Genomic DNA, 19,111 nt, shown 5'->3' on the forward strand with positions numbered 1-19,111 from the left:
GTTTGCACTGGTATGAATCCTTTATAAAAATATAGACCTACAGGGAGTTGAAACTGCAAAAACTCTTGATCCTCTTGAGAAATAGGTAAGCCTTGTTTTCTCAATTGAACAAAAAAGTATGGAGCTGTTAAATTTTATATGAATTAAAACGTTTTGTGGAAAGTGCTATTTTTGGACCTCTGCTGCAGTGAACAGATGAGTCAGGGTTTTAACCAGGGAATATAGGCACAGAGAGATATCCCATGTTGGAAACCACAGGCATACCCGCTGGTGCCTACAGAATGTATGAGATCCTAATGGGCATTACCATTAGTTGTACAGGTTTGTGTTTTTCTCACTCAAAGGTGACCACCTCGGGGCAGGACTAACACATCCTCATCCTTGACTTCCAAGCCCAGAAATCTGTTTCATTCAGTAAACGTTCAATAAATGCCTTTTGAATAAAAAGGTAAATAAGTCTTAATAGAAAACACCACTTCTGGAGTAGAAAATTGTTTGCTTGCTTTTCAAAATTAAGTCACTTTCTCAATATTTTAATATCTTATAAGTGTATTAGCAATAGATTTCATTGCATTTTGGTTATTTTGGTAATTACAAATCAGTGCTTACCTAACATTTATTGAAAAGTTATTAAATAAAATTGTTAACTTATTGTCCTTTCTAAATGTTTGCTGATGCTTGAGTTGGTTATCAATTTTTTTAAATGATTTCTCAATTTCTGAAAGCCTGAGACACAGAGGGTTCATATTAATGAAGCAACATTTATGAGTTTCAGTAGCACTGGAACTAAGGGAACTGAGCTCAGTGGGTTTCTTTTTGGCTATGACACAGAAACTCTGTGCCTCCTTACATTTTCTATGCAAGTAGATATCTCTTCATTGACTGATTATTATTTGATTCCACCATTTATTTATTCAGCATGTCTTTACTGAGTACCTATAATATGTATCTGTAATTTGCAGAAATTAGGGATACAGGATAAATTATAGGGTTGTTCCCTTCAAAGAGCACACTGCCTGATCTAAAGCACAGTAGAGAGTGGCTAGGCTTATAAACATAAAGAAGACCTACTCCTCTTTGAGCTAAAGACCTCAGTGATAACTGTGGGCTAAACAATAATGGATCAGAAAAACCCCAAGCCCCTAATAATGACTGAATGCTTTCTATGTGTGAAGACTTAAGATTTTTTCTCACTTAATCTTCACAACATTATTAACTATCACAAGGATTATCCAATTATGTTTTATTCTGGAGTTGGACATCTCAGCCATTATACTAGAAAGTCTTTTCCTGAAATCTTGAACTTGAACTTCTTGAAATCTTTTATTGGTGTGCAGTGTTTTGGCTGAAGTGAGTAGCAACTAAATAGAACCAAAATGCTATGATAATTTGCAAAGAAGCCTGATATCCCATTGTTCGCCAGTAGGAAAAAAATAAAGAATTTTATATAAATTCTAAAAGATGAGTGTTATAAATAAGGCTTAAAATATTACTGGGAATATGACAAAAAATAGTTGCCTCATTGAGGAGTTCTTATTGTCAAAATTTTTCTTCTATGTTATTTGAGTTCTTACTGGTTTTTGGTATAGCACCTTTTTTTTGATACATGTGATAGCCAAGACTGAGCATGTTGATTTTTTTTTATAGTTAAATCATGTCTTAGAAGACATAACAAACAGAATAGCAGGCATTGTTTCTGCTGACTGTATATAACAATCTTTTAGTGGCATCATGAAGCGACTCAATATGCTAGTCATAACTATGAAAATGACTAGCTCAGTATCATTTGTGCCAAAAGCAGAATCATCACTTTCGGCAGATACTTTTCACTATCCAAAGACAATACTAAAAGTATATCAAACAGACTGATGAGTTAATTTTCTGGAAATGCATTTTGCAGCTAATTCATTTTGGCTAACCTATTGAGATAGATCAATATAATATCATAACACCTTTAATAGTGCCTGCCTTACAGTAAGTGTTCAATAAATATTTAACAAATAGATGAAATTAGGCCCTTTAAATTTATATTCTGTTCTAAAAATCCAGTTTTCCATTACCAACACACAATTGTCTACTTCAATCCTGAATTGTGAAATGTTCACTTAAATTCAAACTCTATTTTGAGACAATCCTATCTAATATAGAGGGAATATGCTAATTGACCATCACACCCTCACAAAGATGGTAGTGCCCACAGCCACTAAGGAGGGAATATGCTAATTGACTGCCACACCCTCAAAGATTGTGGCGCCCAGTCCCCTCAGCCCCAATGGGGCAGCAGGCGCGGCATGGCCAGGCCCATCCCCAGGCAGGTCTGGCTGCTCTGCACGCCTGCCTCTAGAGTCCCCCAGTCCCCTCAGCCCCCCAGCCACCCAGGGCTGGCCCGAGGCACAGGCAAGCTTCTGATGTCAGCTGCCCAGCTGCCCAGGGTCAGCTCAAGGTGCAGGCAAGCCTTGGATGTCAGCTGCCCAGCCACCCAGGGCCCGCCTGAGGCTCAGGTAACCAGGGCTGGCCAAGGCTTGTGCTGCCAGCAGTGGCAGCAGCAGAAGTGTGATGGGGGCATCGCCTTCCCCAATTGCCAGGTTGCCTCCCACCCCTGAGGGCTCCCGGACTGTGAAAGGGGGCAGGCTGGGCTGAGGGACCCCCCCTCCAGTGCATGAATTTTCATGCATCGGGCCTCTAGTTGTTAAAAGAGGACATGCTATTTATCCTTTCTTTTGATTTCCTAAGCCGTATTCCCATAGCTAGCCTTATTATAAGACACCCACATCACTGTTTTAAATTATTTTAGGTGAACAAATGAGTGGTTTTGTAAAAAAAGAGCACATTGCCCTAGTCAGGCTCAGTGGTTAGAGCATTGGCCTTTGGACTGAAAGGTGTGGGTTTGATTCTGGTCAAGGGCATGTATTGAGGTTGGGGCATGTGTGGGAGGCAAACATCTCTCACATCGATGTTTCTCTCCCTGTGTCTCTCACCCTCCCTTCCACTCTCTCTAAAACTCAATGAGGAATAAAAATTCCTCTGGAGAGGATTAACAAAAAATAAACAAACAAACAAAAAGCACATGTCTTGGAGTTGGATGATAGGATGACTTCATTACATATTAATTGGGACCACTAAGTAGTAGTTCTAAGACTCTGAGCCAATTAACAGCTCATTTCTCAGCTGTTATTAGTGTTAAATATCCTATATAATAAAAGGCTAATATGCAAATTGTCCCCTTGACTGGGAGTTTGACCAGGAATTCGACCAGGGGGTGGGGCTGGCCAGCCAACCTCCCATGTCCCCTCCCCCAAGCCTGCCTGGCCCTATCAGCCCCGATCGGGGTGGGCTGACCAGACCCCCACCGAGTGCATGAATTTGTGCACCAGGCCTCTAGTAGTATATAACAATACATAGTTCACCTTTAGTAAGTAAGCAATTAATACTAGTTCACCTTTCTTTCTTCCCTTGATTCATATGACTCATATGACTCATGGATATATTGCTTAGTAGCTATGGGCACCCCTCAGAAAGCAGCCTGACTAATGTGGAACCTGTAACTGTAAGTGTGGCTAGGGTCTTTAATCCCAATGAGAAACTCTGGTTCAGAAGAAAACTCCCACTATTAAAGAGCTGCTCCCCACAGGGGTTAGCTCTCTAATAGCATTGTACTATGATCATTCATCAAGGGCCGAGGAGGATCCTTTCAGGGTATATGCTAGATGACTGCTTTTCTTTCTTTCTTTAAAAATTTCTTTATTGATTAAGGTATTACATATGTGTCCTTATCCCCCCATTGCTCTCCCCCCACTCATGCCCTCACCCCGCTGTTGTCTGTATCCATTGCATAGGCTTATATGTATGTATACAAGTCCTTTGATTGATCTCTCCCCCTTACCCCCACCCTCCCCTGCCTTCCCTCTGAGGTTTGACGGTCTGATCGATGCTTCTCTGTCTCTGGATCTGCTTTTGTTCATCAGTTTATGTTGTTCATTATATTCCATAAATGAGTGCGATCATGTGATATTTCTCTTCCTCTGACTGGCTTATTTCACTTAGCATTATGCTCTCCAGTTCTATCCATGTTGTTGCAAATGGTAAGAACTCCTTTTTTACCACAGCATAGTATTCCTTTGTGTAGAGGTACCACCGTTTTCTAATCCACTCATCTGCTGATGGGCACTTAGGCAGTTTCCAAATCTTAGCAATGGTGAATTGTGCTCCTATGAACATAGGGATGCATATATCCTTTCTGATTGGTGTTTCTATTTTCTTGGTATATATTCCTAGAAGTGGGATCACTGGGTCAAATGGGAGTTCCATTTTTAGTTTTTTGAGGAAACTCCATACTGTTCTCCACAGTGGCTGCACCAGTCTGCATTCCCACCAGCAGGAGGGTTCCTTTTTCTCTGCATCCTCGTCAGCACTTGTCATTTGTTGCTTTGTTGATGATAGCCATTCTGACAGGTGTGAGATGGTACCTCATTGTTGTTTTGATTTGCATCTCTCAGATAATTAGTGACTTTGAGCATGTTTTCATGTCTCTTGGCCTTCCTTTTGTCTTCTTTCGAAAAGTATCTATTTAGGTCCATTTTTTGATTGGGTTGCTTATCTTCCTTTTGTTAAATTGTATGAATTCCCTGTAAATGTTGGAGATTAAACCCTTATCGGTGATAACATTGGCAAATATGTTCTCCCATGCAGTGGGCTTTCTTGTTGTTTTGTTGATGGTTTCTTTTGCTGTGCAGAAGCTGTTTATTTTGATGTAGTCCCATTTGTTTATTTTCTCTTTAGTTTTCATTGCCCTAGGAGCAGTATCAGTGAAGAAATTGCTTTGGCATATGTCTTGAGATTTTGCTGCCTGTGGATTCTTCTAGTATTTTTATGGTTTCTCGTCTTATGTTTAAGTCCTTTATCCATTTTGAGTTTATTTTTGTGTATGGTGTAAGTTGGTGGTCTAGTTTCATTTTTTTGCATGTATCTGTCCAATTTTCCCAACACCATTTATTGAAGTGATGTCTTGACTCCATTTTATGTTCATGTCTCCTTTGTCGAATATTAATTGAGCATAGTGGTTTGGGTCGATTTCTGGGTTCTCTATTCTATTCCATTGGTCTATATGTCTGTTCTTGTGCCAGTACCAGGGATGACTGCTTTTCTGAGGGACCTGCATGGGCCTGCAGCTTGTGCAGTGCAGTGGTTGAGTAAAATCTCTCACTTTGTGCCTCATTATCAGGAATTCAATTTCATGAGTCTTATTTACCAGAGAATCAAACTCCCCAGGTGCTGGTGGGAGTGAGGTTCTTACGATAACTTCAGAAAATCAATTTTCTAAGATTCGCATGGGAGGATGGGATGTGGAAGAAGGCTTTATTTGTGTGTAATTACATTTCTCAGGTTCCAAAGTCCCCTGCCCCTTAAGCCAGTCCTGGAAAAGGTGCAGCTAGCATTCCAGCAGAGCCAGAAGCAAGGCCAGTGTCCAGAGCTGCTGTTCCATGTTGCAGCCACGTGTGGTTTAGCATTGAAGTTAATTAAAGTTCATTAGTCCATGTGTGGAGTCCAACAGGGCTGTGGGCCATGTGGACACAGGGGAGCACATCCCCCTGCCACAGGAGAGCCAGGAACCCAGTGTGTCAGAGAGAGAAGAAAGAAGGGCAAACTTACGTTGTTTGGAAATTTAAATATTCAGGTTTTGTGAACTTGCAGTGGTCATGCCTATCCTGGCCACTGACTTGTTCCCCGGTGTGACTGGCAGACAGGTAGGCACCTTTCCACATCGCTCAGACCTTTACTGGGCTTGAGTCTAAACAGTCTTTGTCCAGTCCCTCCCCGCATTGATCAGCGGGGAACAGACTTGGAGAGTGTTAAATGCAGCTTTTTGGCAAAGCTGTATAAATGGCCTGCCTATATTATCTAGTCTTCCCTTGGCTCCTTTCCTGTTAAATAATAACCAGGTTATTATAACGGTATCAATATGAAACATATTTCTGTATCCTTTGACTAAAAAATATTGTATCTACTGCCCATTGTTTGATTCCAGGTTTATTATAGAAAGAACTATTGAATATATTCTACTGTAGGTAAGTGCTAGAGAAATTTTACCTTTTCCTATGAACTTCTTTGATGAATATATGAGATCAATGAATCAAAACTTGCCACTCATTGTGGTTTTGTTGTGTTTCCATTATTTTTCCTTTGGCTTTCTGGAAGCATGACACTAAGTTTTGTGCTTAAGGCAGTACATATCCATAACTTAAGACTTTGGGTAAAACTGTCATTTCCCAGGCTCTGCTTTATTTGACATTTGTTTTTAAAACTGGATTTAATGGTTTTAGTGTTCCTATATCTTTTATGGTGAATGGCACAAATCCTTTTCAGAACCACAAGGAATATAAATAATAAATGAATGAAAGCATAAAATGACTTGTTCAAGGTTTCAGAGCTATTAAGTGCAGAAGTAATCCAGGCATATCATTAAAAAGAAACTAAGGAAGCTTAACCTCTAAAAATTCTTAAACCTCAATATTTTCTGCTCAAAAACTAGCAGTAACATAGCACAGTCATACACCCATGAAAATGGGGAGGGAGTGCTTGTGGAATGTAGGTTATTCAATTTGAGAAAAATGCAATCAAGGCTTTGGACACCTGCAGGATAAGATCAGTCATATGAGGCACTTTTCTTTGCAAAACTCCATACCTATAGGCCAGCAACTGAATTGATGATGGAGATTCATTGCACAAGGCCCTTTCTTACAAGCCTACATAAAGTGCAGTCTTTTCACAGAACAGATTATATTTAGAACAGATTTCCTCTCTGCCTACCAAATGGCCAGTGGCAAGAAAGCCTTCTTTTAATCTAGCTTTAAAATTTTTGGCAGATGGGAGATGAGGAGAAATTTGCCTTGAAGTTTTGCAAAAGAAAATTCAATTAAATTCTATTATATTCACATAGAAATAATTATTGAAAGATTTGACTTTGGGTGGTGGGTACATGGTGTAATATACAGATCTTATAACATAGAAACCCACACCTGAAACTTATATGTTCACATTGACCAATGTCACTCAGATAAATTTAATTAAAAAATAAAATCTTTTATTAAAAAAAGAAATAATTGTTGAGATTTAAATATAAGATTAATATTCAGTGGAGGAATTATTTTTAAAAATAATTTGATCAATAGAATAGACTATTCTAAACCTGTAGTTATTTTGAACCATAATGATCTTCAAAATTTACCATTGTGTTGATTTATAATTTTTATATATAATATTCGTTTTTTGTAATTAATTTCCTTCCTTCCTTCCTTCCTTCCTTCCTTCCTTCCTTCCTTCCTTTCTTCCTTCCTTCCTTCCTTCCTTCCTTCCTTCCTCCCTCCCTCCCTCCCTCCCTCCCTCCCTCCCTCCCTCCCTCCCTCCCTCTTCTTTCCTCCCTTCCTCCCTCCCTCCTTTCTTCCTTCTTTCCTTTCTTTTAAAAAATATATTTAGAGAGAGAGGGAGGGAGAGGAAGACAGAGAAACCTCGATGTGAGAGAGGAACATTGATCAGCTGCCTCCTGCACACCTCCTACTGGGGATCAAATCTGCAACCAGGGCATGTGCCTTGACTGGGAATGGAACCAGTAACCTTTTGGTGCATGGATGATGCCCAACCAACTGAGCCACACTGGCCTGGCTGTCATTAACTCAATCAACCTATTAATTTCTTCTCTGGAAAGAGATTTTCTATTTTGATGAGAATTTATGAAAATCTTGAATTTCAGACATTTTCCCCAAGCATTTTAGTATAAATTTAATATAAAGAATATAAAGATATTATGGAATATTTATTTTCATGAGCTAATTGTGAGAACATTGATCAAGCACTCTATTGCACCTATGAGATAGGAAAACACATCCCTGGGAATATGACATCTGGGCCTGATAAACAGGTGCTGATATCAAGGAGAGTCACCCTGGCATCATTTTTAAGTTTTGCATCCTTTGTTTTCCTGATTTGACCTGCATTGCTTCCAGTTTTTGCCTCTCCAAATAGCCCTCTTTAAATGGTGACATCTCCTACTTCCCCTGTTTTCTAAAATAGTTGTTCTGAGATTGATGGTCACCAGAGGGGAAGCAGGTTAGGGGACTGGGTGAAACAGGTGAAGGGGTTAAGAAGTATAAATTGGTAGTAACAAAATAGTCATGGGGATGTAAATTATAGCATATCATCAATAATATTGTAATAACTCTGCATGGTGCCAGATGGGTACCAGAAATATCAGGGGAACACTTCTGAAACTAATACTAAATAATTTTGAATGTAAACTGTAGTTGAAAAATAAAATTTAAATAAAATAAAATATAAGTTCTGGAAGTGTGGAGCTTTTTAGAAATACAAATTCTTAGTGCTACCATAGTTCCACTGAATCAACTCTTTTTAGTGGGGCTCAACGGTTTCCTTAAACTATTGGTCTTCTCCATATGAATTTTTTTGTTTTTCTCTTTCTAATAATCAGCTCTCTTTGTTTTTCTCAGTTCAAATAATAAGTTATGTGACCTAAGCTAAGAATATTCTAAAACATGTAACTGGAGAAATTTTTTTCAGTATTGACAGTATTTTCCTATAGTGTTCTAAATGGTATTTTTTAATAGGCACTTAGGGAAAAGTTTGTTTGAACTTTACAGTCATGACAAACAAGACTGTATGGAAATTGGGGATACAATATACTGTGTTAAATATGGTCTGTCCTTTTTAAAACTCAATTTGGATTTGTAAGCTTAGGGCACAGACGAGATCTGGGGGAAGTTCTTCAACACAACACATTGCCATCCAAGAAAATTTCTAATGCTGTTATCCCTGTGTCTTACTACTAATAATAAAATAGCCTTTTCCCAATTATTTGAGAATTATTACTTTCAAAAAAATCTAACCTTTAGATTTTATTTAAAGTTTAATTCAAAATTAAATATAAAGAGGATACTTGAAAGGTAAATGTGTGTGTGAATTCACAATTACTGTAATGATGATTTTCAACCTTATTTTGAGAAATTATGTGCTCTGAAATGGAGATAAAAGATCACTGAGTAATTGTTATTGTAGAAAATATGCTAGGGTATTAAGTATTTCATTTGAATAGCTTTTATGTGTCTTTTTGACTGGGAAGTCTCTCGTTGTTAAAAGTTTTGCTACTGGTATAAGATCTATGATTGTTTTAACTGCCACCAAGTCTATATATAGTTTCTCTATTAAATGAGAAGTCCTATTGTACCTATGCACTGGGAAAAACCAAGGGGATTTCTCAGGAGTGTGAATAATTGCTAGGACATAGTGGTCCATCCTATTACAGCAATGAGGTGTGGGGTATTCCTTGTCCTAACTAGGACGCCGGTTTCCAGTTTGTGTGCCATCAGTATTGGAATCTGGCAGAACACAGAGACACAAAGTCTGTTCCCTGAGGCAAATGCAGAAATATTTTTTCTGCTGCATAATGAGAGTTTTTCTTTCTAAGTATCTCAGGCAGAGCCGTATGATCTATTTTACAATCTTCAGGGGAAAAACCTTCTGTGAGTGGCTCTCAACATGCATCAGATTACTTAGAGGACTTAATAAAACAGAATGTTGGTCCCATCCCAAAGAATTACTGATTCAATTGATGTGGGGTTGGAGTGAGCATTTGCACTTCTTTTTATTTTTATTGTTGAGACTATTACAGATGTCCTTATCTCCTCTGCCTTGCCCACCTCCACCCAGCACCCCTTCCCTCTGGCCATCACCACACTGTTGTCTATGTGTGTCAGGCATATGAATTCTTTGGCTAATCTCTTCACCTTCTTTCATCCAGTCCTCCCCTCCTCTCTCCCCTCAGACAGCTGTTAGTATGTTTTATGTTTCCATGCCTCTGGTTCTATTTTGTTTGTCAGTTTATTTTGTTCACATATAAGTGAAATGATATGGAATATATCTTGCTCTGACTGGCTTATTTTGCTTAGCATAATAAACTTCAGGTCCATTCATGCTGCCACAAAAGGTAAGATTTCCTTTTTTTTTTTTTTTTTTTTTGGCCACGTAGTATTCCATTGTGTAAATGTACTACAGCTATTTTATCCACTCTTCTGCTGATGGGCACTTGGACTGTTTCCAGATTTTGGCTATTGTAAATAACACTGCTATGAACATAGGGTTGCATATATTCTTTTGAATCGGTGTTTCAAAATTCTTAGAATATATTCCCAGAGGTGGTATCACTGGGTCAACAGGCAGTTCCATTTTTAATCTTTTGAGGAAACTCCATATTATTTTTCACAGTGGTTGCACTAGTCTGTATTCCTACCAACACTGCAAAAAGGTTCTCTTTTCTCAGCATCCTTGCTAGCACTTGTCATTAGTTGGTTTACTAGTATTGATGGTAGCAGTTCTAACAGGTGTGAGGTGATATCTCATGGTTTTAATTTGCATTTCTCTGATAATTAGTGATGTTGACCATTTTCTCATATGTCTATTGGCCTTATGTATATCCCCTTTAGAGAAGTGTCTATTCAGGTCATTTGCCCATTTTTTAATTGGATTGCTTATCTTCTTGGTGTTGAGTTATAATTCACTTGTCTCATGTTTTTGTTGTTTTTTCCACAGGGATTTGACAAACAAGTGGATGTGTCATATATTGCCAAACATTACAACATGAGCAAAAGCAAAGTTGACAACCAGTTCTACAGCGTGGAAGTAGGAGACTCAACCTTCACAGTTCTCAAGCGCTACCAGAATCTAAAGCCGATTGGCTCTGGGGCTCAGGGAATAGTTTGGTAAGTGGAATGGAATATAAATATAAATATATATATTCCACACCTGAGGATATATTTTTATTGATTTTAGAGAAAGAGGTAGGGAGAGGGAGGCAGTGTGGGGAGAGAATGAGAATTACCTCTCATATGCACCTGGACAGAGGATCAAACCTGCAACCTGGGCATATGCCCTGAGAGGGAATTGAACCCATGACCCTTCTGTGTATGGGAGGACACTCCAACCTAACTGAGCTACACCAGCTAGGGCTTATCTTATATTTTTAAAGGGAATACCCTTTGTCAACTACACACACACACACACACACACACACACACACACACACACGTGCGTGCATACAAACACAAACAAAAATATCTATAAATAAACTGCATGACTGGGAGGGAAAATACATGCTACTGAAGAAAAATAAAACTATAAGCATTATTTGTAATTCATTATCCATTTGCTAACAGTATTTACAACTTTACTTGTGACTACTTTTTGTGGTTTCAAAAAATATTTATTACACTATAGCCATTAAAAAACAACAACCCAGAGAACCAGAGGTTTTAGTAGCTGTTATAAGTGCACATAAATTTTATTTGTTTTCACATCAAGAAATGAGGGGATATGTGCTAAGATAACTAGCAAATAAAATTCCCTACATTCCAAAGAAGTATAAATGATATCTCAAATGTCTCTGTGAGTTTTAAAGTTCAATGTTTAAAGTTGTTACCTATTTAAAAAGCTGTATTTTTTAAAAATTTGCTGAATGTTTCCCAAATGGAAAGATTCTGTGATCCTTGGTAACCATTCTTTTAGACATTTTCCAGTGGCCAACTGAAATGATGACAAATCATGATCTAATTTACCTGTTATCTGATTGATAACTATTTTTTTTAGATAGTTCTAACTAGTGTAGCAATTAAATGTTTAGTATGAAATATTTAGTATGAACTTATTAGTATAATAATTTTCAATCTGATAGCTTGTACTTATAAGTGAAAATTTGGGGCATGTATTATAAATACATATATTTATATTTATAAAAGTTATTTATTTATGTCAGTATTTTTATTTGTTATATAACTTATTGCTATATTAGTGATGTTCATTTAAAAACAGGGGAATGGGGCGGTGGGGAGTGACTAATGGGGGAACTTATATGCATATATGCATAGCCCATGGACACAGACAATAGTGTGGTGAAGGCCTGGGATGGGGAAGGTGAGGGGTGGATGGGGCCAATGGGGAAAAACATACAAAGGGGACATCTGTAATACCTTCAACAATAAAAATAAATTTTAAAAAATTATACACACTTTTACCAGATGAGATAAAGACTTTTTGAGCAGTTTTAGGTTCACAGCAAATAGAGAGGAAGGCGCAGAGATTTTCCCTGCATGGATTCCTGCATTATCAACATCCCCACCAGAGCAGTACATTTATTGTAATTGATAAATCTACCTTGACAGATCATAATCACCAAAGCCCATAGTTTACATTAGGATTCACTCTTGCTGCTGTATATTCTATGGATTTGAACAAACTTAAAATGACATGTGTTCATTGTTATGGTCTACAAAGTATTTCTACTGTCCCAAAAATCCTCTGTGTGCCTCCATCACTCCCAGCCTCTGGCAACCATTGATCTTTTTACTGTTTCCTAGTTTTGCCTTTTCCAGAATGATTTTAGATGGACTCAAACAGCATGTAACCTTTTCATATTGGTTTCTTTCACTTAGTAATATGCACTTAGCATTCCTCCATGTCTTTTCATGGTTTGATAGCTTATTTCTTTTTAAAACTAATATTCCATTGTCTAGGTGTTCCACAGTTTATTTATCCATTCACCTACCTTAGACTATCTTGGTTGCTTCCAAGTTTTTGACAATCCTATCTAATAAAAGTGTAGTATGCAAATTGACCATACCTCCGCTATGCCTACAAGCCAAGCCCACCAGCCAATCAGGAGCGAGTATGCAAATTAACCCAACCAAGATGGCTGCGGGCACGGAGCAAGCAGGAGGCTTGGGTTTCCCCGGTGATGGAGGAAGCCAAACTTCCTGGCCTGCCCTGGCCTGCACTCAAGGCTACAAAGTTTTAATTATAGAAGATAAATAAATCCCAGATACCAGGGCCTCCCCTTGGGTTGCTGGGGGGGCGTAGCTGGCCTGCAAACCACCACAGGTCCCTTGCCCAGGCTGCCCCACACCCCAAGGGAATCCCCACCCTGATCCGGGATATCCTTCAGGGCAAACCAGCCAGTCCCCACCTGTGCATCAGGCCTCTATCCTATCTAATCCTATCTAATAAAAGAGTACTATGCAAATTGACTGTCACTCCAACACACAAGATGGCTGCCCCCATGTGGTCAAAGATGGCTGCTCCCATGTGGACACAAGATAGCCACCACAAGATGGCCAGCAGAGGAGGGCAGTTGGGAGGGATCAGGCCTGCAAGGGAGGGTAGTTGTGGGTAATCAGGCCAGCAGGGGAGGGCAGTTGGGAGGGACCAGGCCTGCAAGGGAGGGCAATTGGGGGCAATCAAGCCTGCAGGGGAGGGCAGTTGGGGGTGACCAGGCCTGCAGGGAAGGGCCATTGGGAGGGACTCAGGCCTGCAGGGGAGGGCAGTTGGGGGTGACCAGGCCTGCAGGGGAGGGAAGTTGGGGGTGACCAGGCCTGCAAGGGAGGGCAGTTAGGGGCAATCAGACTGGCAGGGTTGCAGTTAGGCATCAATCAGGCTGTCAAGGGAGTGGTTAGGGGGTGATCAGGCTGGCAGGCAGAAGTGGTTAGGGGCAATCAGGAAGGCAGGCAGGCAAGCAGTTGGGAGCCACCAGTCCTGGATTGTGAGAGGGCCTCAATGGGCAGTCAGACATCCCTCGAGGAGTCCCAGATTGGAGACGGTGCAGGCTGGGCTGAGGGACACCCCCCACCCTGTGCACGAATTTCGTGCACCGGGCCTCTAGTTATAGATAAAGGTGTTTTAAACATCCATGTACAGGTATTTGTGTGAACGTGTTTTAAAGGTTCACTTCATTTTGACAACTGGTTTTAAGTTTACTCTGAATGCTTAGTTAATTCAAATGGTAGAAGTGCAGGTTGGTGCACTTACTAACCCCTTTACTCCATTTAAACCTCATTTATCAAACATACCAAGTTTTTTATGGAAATTTGCCCAGTAAATTTCAGTCTTTTATAATGCTAATCAGTAGTTGTTTTGGAATTTGAAAGATGGAATTTTTTAAGATTTTAACAGTGGAACAAATCTTTCATTTTGAAGATATTTATACAGGTAAAGCAAATTTATTTATTTGTTTGTTTTTTTTGTTTATGGTGCAAGTATGACACAAAACAATTTCATTATTTAGTAGGCAAAATAATGGTTGCCCAAAGATTAGGGTGCCTTGACCCTAATCTCCAGAACCCTTGAATATGTTATCTTACGTGGCAAAACAGTATGTAACCTTAGCAGATGTGATTAAGATTAAGGGTCTCACAATGGGGAGGTTATCCTAGAATATGCAGGTAAGACCAATCTAATCATGTGAGTCCTTGAAAGTGGGAACGTAAGGCTGAAGAGTGGGTCAGAGAGACCCCATGGGAAGGAGAGAGAGATTCTAAATATGAGAGACTTCCCTTATTGTTGCTGGCTTTGGAGATGGGGGAAAACGGTCATGAGCCAAGAAACGGGGTGGCTTTTAGAAGCTGGAATGGCCCTCAGCTGACAATCAGCAAGAAAATGGAGGCCTCAGTCATACAGCCACAGGCCTTATAATCTGCCAACGAACCGGAATGAACAAGGAGACAAATTCTTCTCTAACACCTTCAGCATGGCACTCAGCTGCTGGCACCTTGATGTTCGCCTAGTGAGACCAAGGGAGGACTTCTTATCTACAGAACAGAATTATAAGACTATAAATTTGCATTGTTTCAGCATCTAAGTTTGTGGTGATTTGTTGAGGCAGCAATACATGGTATAGTAAATATTTTACTATTACAAGCAGGCAAAATGAACTATAACGTTTTTAAAGGTTTTAAATGTTTCAGGGTGCCTCTGTCAACCCTCCCCTGTCTAGGAAGTTCCTGCTTTCTTTTCAAGTCACATGTTTAACTCTGGATAATAAGTGACCCCTGCCAGCAGGATAAAGTGTGCATAGGAGGGACTAGTGTTAACGTGTATATTAAATAGAGTAAGGTTTAATTTATTTTCTAGATTACAATATATGTTTACATTTAAATTTGCATCCTACTGGATTGTTTGCGTACCACTTGGAGAGTGGAATCCCCATTTAGGAGATCATTGCATTCATGAAAGACTTTCAAAATGAAATAGAAAATATAATAAGACCAAAAGTTCTTATAAAGGAGGGGAGATGGGAGGAGGAGAAAACAGTGTTACTGGCTGCCTTTTTCAAAACTGCAGAGTATCAGAAAGTTTTCTTAAGGTTCTCAGTGAAGATGCTCAAATAGTTACTGGGATTATTTCATTTTTCTTTAATTAAAACTCCCACAGAGAATGAGGACTGCCAGTGAAAGGAAGCTGATGGTCTTTTAATGATTCAAAAATAGGTCCAAAGCAGAAATTTTGCTCAAAAAGTTAACAGATTTTCCCAGAAAGATTTGAAAATCTACCATTAAAATTTTTGTGGTATGTTTTATAGGACATTTTGGATTTCTCTCCTTGTATAGGTGGGAATCATCCTAGGTCTCTGGCATAGTAATAAAAATATATTTCAATAAGTAAATGTCCTTGAGTAAAATTGTTAACCCAGCTTTACAAAAACTTGCCGACAAATTTATCAGTAAAGGGACACCTGAATTTCAAAATGTTAGCCTTGTAGTTTTCTGAGATTATTATTGGTCTTTTTGTCTATAGCTGAGGGACATAAAACTAGGAAAGACCCAGATGAAGGGGAAGAAAAGAAATAGCATACTTCTCTTCCTATCTTTTAATTCACCACTCATCCAGCATGTTTCTTTCTTCTTCCTTGTCCCTCTTCAATCTGTCACTGAGATATTTTTGTTTAGTTATCAAAACTAAAGTTAGGTCAGTTATGTACCATTTTTCTTATAGATCTACTAGAGGCCCAGCGCACGAAATAGTGCAGGTAGGGTCCCTAGGCCTAGCCTGCGATCAGGGCCATCTTCTGCCTGTTTGCCAGTTCAGAGGCCTAACATTAATCCTGCCGCCAGGGTGGGTAGATTGCGGGAGGGCCCTGCAGCCCTTCCGTCAGTGCTGCAAACCCCAGCAGCAGCGGCAGCAGCAGCAGTGGCGGCAATGGCGGTGCCCCTGTGAGCGGTCCTGAGCAGGCAGTGCATTCCATCAGGGGCCGGCCCAGTGCGCACATGGAGGTGAAGTTGCCGGCGCCTGCTTTCCCACGGCCTGAGCCCCCGAGCAGCAGGGGATGAGCTGGGGATCCCAAAGGCCTGATAGCCAGCCTGGTTCTCCCGCCACCCATCCCGGTTCCCCTGTTCACCATCGCTGATCCATCGGAGCCTGTGGGCCAGGGCGGAGGGACCAAGAGGTCAGCCATTTTGCCCACTTGCCAGTCCCCAGTCCCACCCCACCACCAGCCACCCACTTCCCTGTGGTTCCCCGTTCGCCTGTGGGTGGGGGTAAGGGGGTGAGGAGGTGGGGGAGGGGAGGGGCTGAGAGGTGGTCAATGAACCTCATGGCGACTGGTCGAGCAGTCGTTCCAGTCATTATGTTTATAGTCTCTGGCCTTTTATTATATAGGATTCTCATGTTAATTTGTCCTCTTTTTCAACCTGCCTTTAATTTAATTTTTGCTCTGTGTTTTTGTTAACAATGAGTTCATCCACCTCCCTCACACCAGGCACATTTCCATTCCCAGACATGCCTTCCAAACTAAGCTTAATCATTTTTAGCTTTTGCATTAAAGTGGGAAATATGTGACTCTCACTTTCACTTGAATACTTAGAAGCCATTATAGGATTATTATTTGGCATAATTTCAATATTGTTGTGTCTCGGGAAATAGAGAAGCCTGAGGAGAGGAAGAGAGATGGCGGAATGGCTGGTCAGTGGAGCAGTCAACACACACAATATTTATTAATGTTTGCTGTCTTATATGCACAGTTCATGGCCCCCCAAAACAATTATAGTAGTAATATCAAAGATCACTGATCACAGATCAGCATAATAAATATAATAGTAGTGCAAAGTTTGAAATATTGTGAGAATTACCAAAATGTGGCACAGAGACATGAAGTGAGTAAATGCTATTGGAAAAATGGTACCAATATACTTGTTTGAAATAGGTTTACACAAACCTTCAATTTGTAAAAAACGCCGTTTCTGCAAAGCACAATGAAGTGAAGCACAATAAAACAAGATGCTTGTATTCTGCTGCTCTGTGTGAGCAGAGAAGTTCTCCATAGCTTCCTTGGTGGGGGATTGCAATCTATGAGTTATTTAACAACAGTGGTTGGGAGCCAGATGAATAGAACATTTAAAAAATATATTTTTATTAATTTTCAGAGAGTAAGGGTGAGGGAAAGACAGATAAAAACATCAGTGATGAGAGAGAATCATTGATTAGCTGCCTCCTGCTCGTCTCCTACTGGGAATCGAACCTGCAACCTGAGCATGTACCCTGACCAGGAATCAAACCATGATCTCCTGGTTCATGGGTCGATACTCAACCACTGAGCCACTCTGACCAGGCAACATCTCAGAACATTTTTCCAAACATCAGAAGAGGATCTCATTAGCATTGTTTCTAGCTCCAGAACAAAAAAAATAAAAGAACATAGGGATAAATCAACATTGTCTTTTCTCACTCCATCCTTTTATTGCTTGCTAAGCCAAGAACATTTTCTATTGTCTTATTTCTTTCTCCAAAGATAATTAAAACTGACAGTGAAAGAGGTAGTGAAAGTCAACAACCAAGTTCAGCAGAGAAGGCTTACCAAGTTTGGACTGCTCATTAACTGAAAGAGCTAATTGCATAGTTTTAAATGACAGAATAGAAAACCATATTCTTTCCTTCTTTAGCTTGTTTTCTTTGTCCTCTACATGTAATCATCTTATAAACAGTCCTCATCCAATTTTGCAAAGTGATATTTTACAGGATATTTATATCAAAGATGTAAGCTTAATACTGACAAAAGCATAACAGTGGCTTATTGTAAAAAAAAAATCTGTGCCTAGAAAATTAAGTATTTAGCCCTAACTGGTTTGGTGAGTGTCAGCCTGCACACTGAAAGGTCCCAGGTTCGATTCCGTCAAGGGCATGTACCTTGGTTGCGGGCACATCCCCAGAAGGAGGTATGCAAGAGGCAGCTGATCGATGTGTCTCTCTCAATGATGTTTCTAACTCTCTATCCCTCTCCCTTCCTCTCTGTAAAAAAAATCAATAAAATATATTAAAATAAATAAATAAAATTAAGTATTTAGAATTAAGATGATACACTTTAACATCTTAGCTAAACTTTTCTAAAATTCCAATTAATGCTAGAAGATGGCATTTAATCAAAGTTGAAATAATTGTTGTTATAAAACATTCTCCAGTGGACTAGTTTATCTTAAATTAGATATATAGCCATACGTGTATACCAATATACATAATGAATATATTACCAATTTATAATATATATAATATATACATATGTAAAATATATACATACTAATCTAGTGGATTAGTGTATCTTAATTGAATATATATGCTATATACCATATATATATTTTATGACTATAGGATACTAGTATATATCATTTTTTTTCACAAAAAATGAATGATTATTTTTTTTCTGAATGTCCTTTAGTTAGTGGTTTATAGCAGTGATTCTCAACCTGTCTGCCACAAGAATTTTTAAAACATGCAGTACCTGACTATTTAGTCAAGAGTGCTAATCTCTTTTCTCTTATATTGTCAAGTAAAAAAAAAATGACAACAGCCAATAAAACACCTGTTTGGTGTGAATGAATCAAAATTGGTGTGCCACAGAATTTTAGTAACTAGTTTATGTGTGCCATGAGATAAAAAAAGGTTGAGCCCTAACCGGTTTGGCTCAGTGGATAAAGCTTTGGCCTGCGGACTGAAGGGTCCCAGATTCGATTCTGGTCAAGGGCATGTACCTTGGTTGCGGGCACATCCCCAGTAGGGGGTGTGCAGGAAGCAGCTGATCGATGTTTCTCTCCCATCGATGTTTCTAACTCTCCCTTCCTCTCTATTAAAAAAACGATAAAATATATATTTTTTAAAAAGGTTGAAAATAGCTAGTCTATAGCAATAAGATCCTATGCAGATAATCTAAGATTTAAATTGCCAGGCATGCTCAGCCAAACCTTGAGTGTTCACATATTCTTACTTCACCATCTGCCTTTGATTAATGGAAGTG

The 19,111-nt window shown here is 39.4% G+C and overlaps 1 protein-coding gene across 28 annotated transcripts in view; it reads left to right on the forward strand.

The window, feature by feature from the left end:
* The window catches only part of MAPK10 (mitogen-activated protein kinase 10), a 313,508-nt gene that overhangs the window by 160,388 nt on the left and 134,009 nt on the right, over positions 1 to 19,111 (forward strand). For all 28 annotated transcript variants that reach the window (XR_013961554.1, XR_013961555.1, XM_080686674.1 and 25 more), the window contains one exon: positions 10,597 to 10,766. Coding sequence is in view for 26 of the 28 variants with exons in the window: in XM_080686674.1 (XP_080542800.1) it covers positions 10,597 to 10,766 (170 nt within the window). In the remaining 2 variants the exon portion in view is untranslated. The remainder of the gene's footprint in view (positions 1 to 10,596; positions 10,767 to 19,111) is intronic.

Source organism: Plecotus auritus (assembly GCF_963455305.1).
Source record: "Plecotus auritus genome assembly, chromosome: 1".
Lineage (NCBI taxonomy): Eukaryota > Metazoa > Chordata > Mammalia > Chiroptera > Vespertilionidae > Plecotus > Plecotus auritus.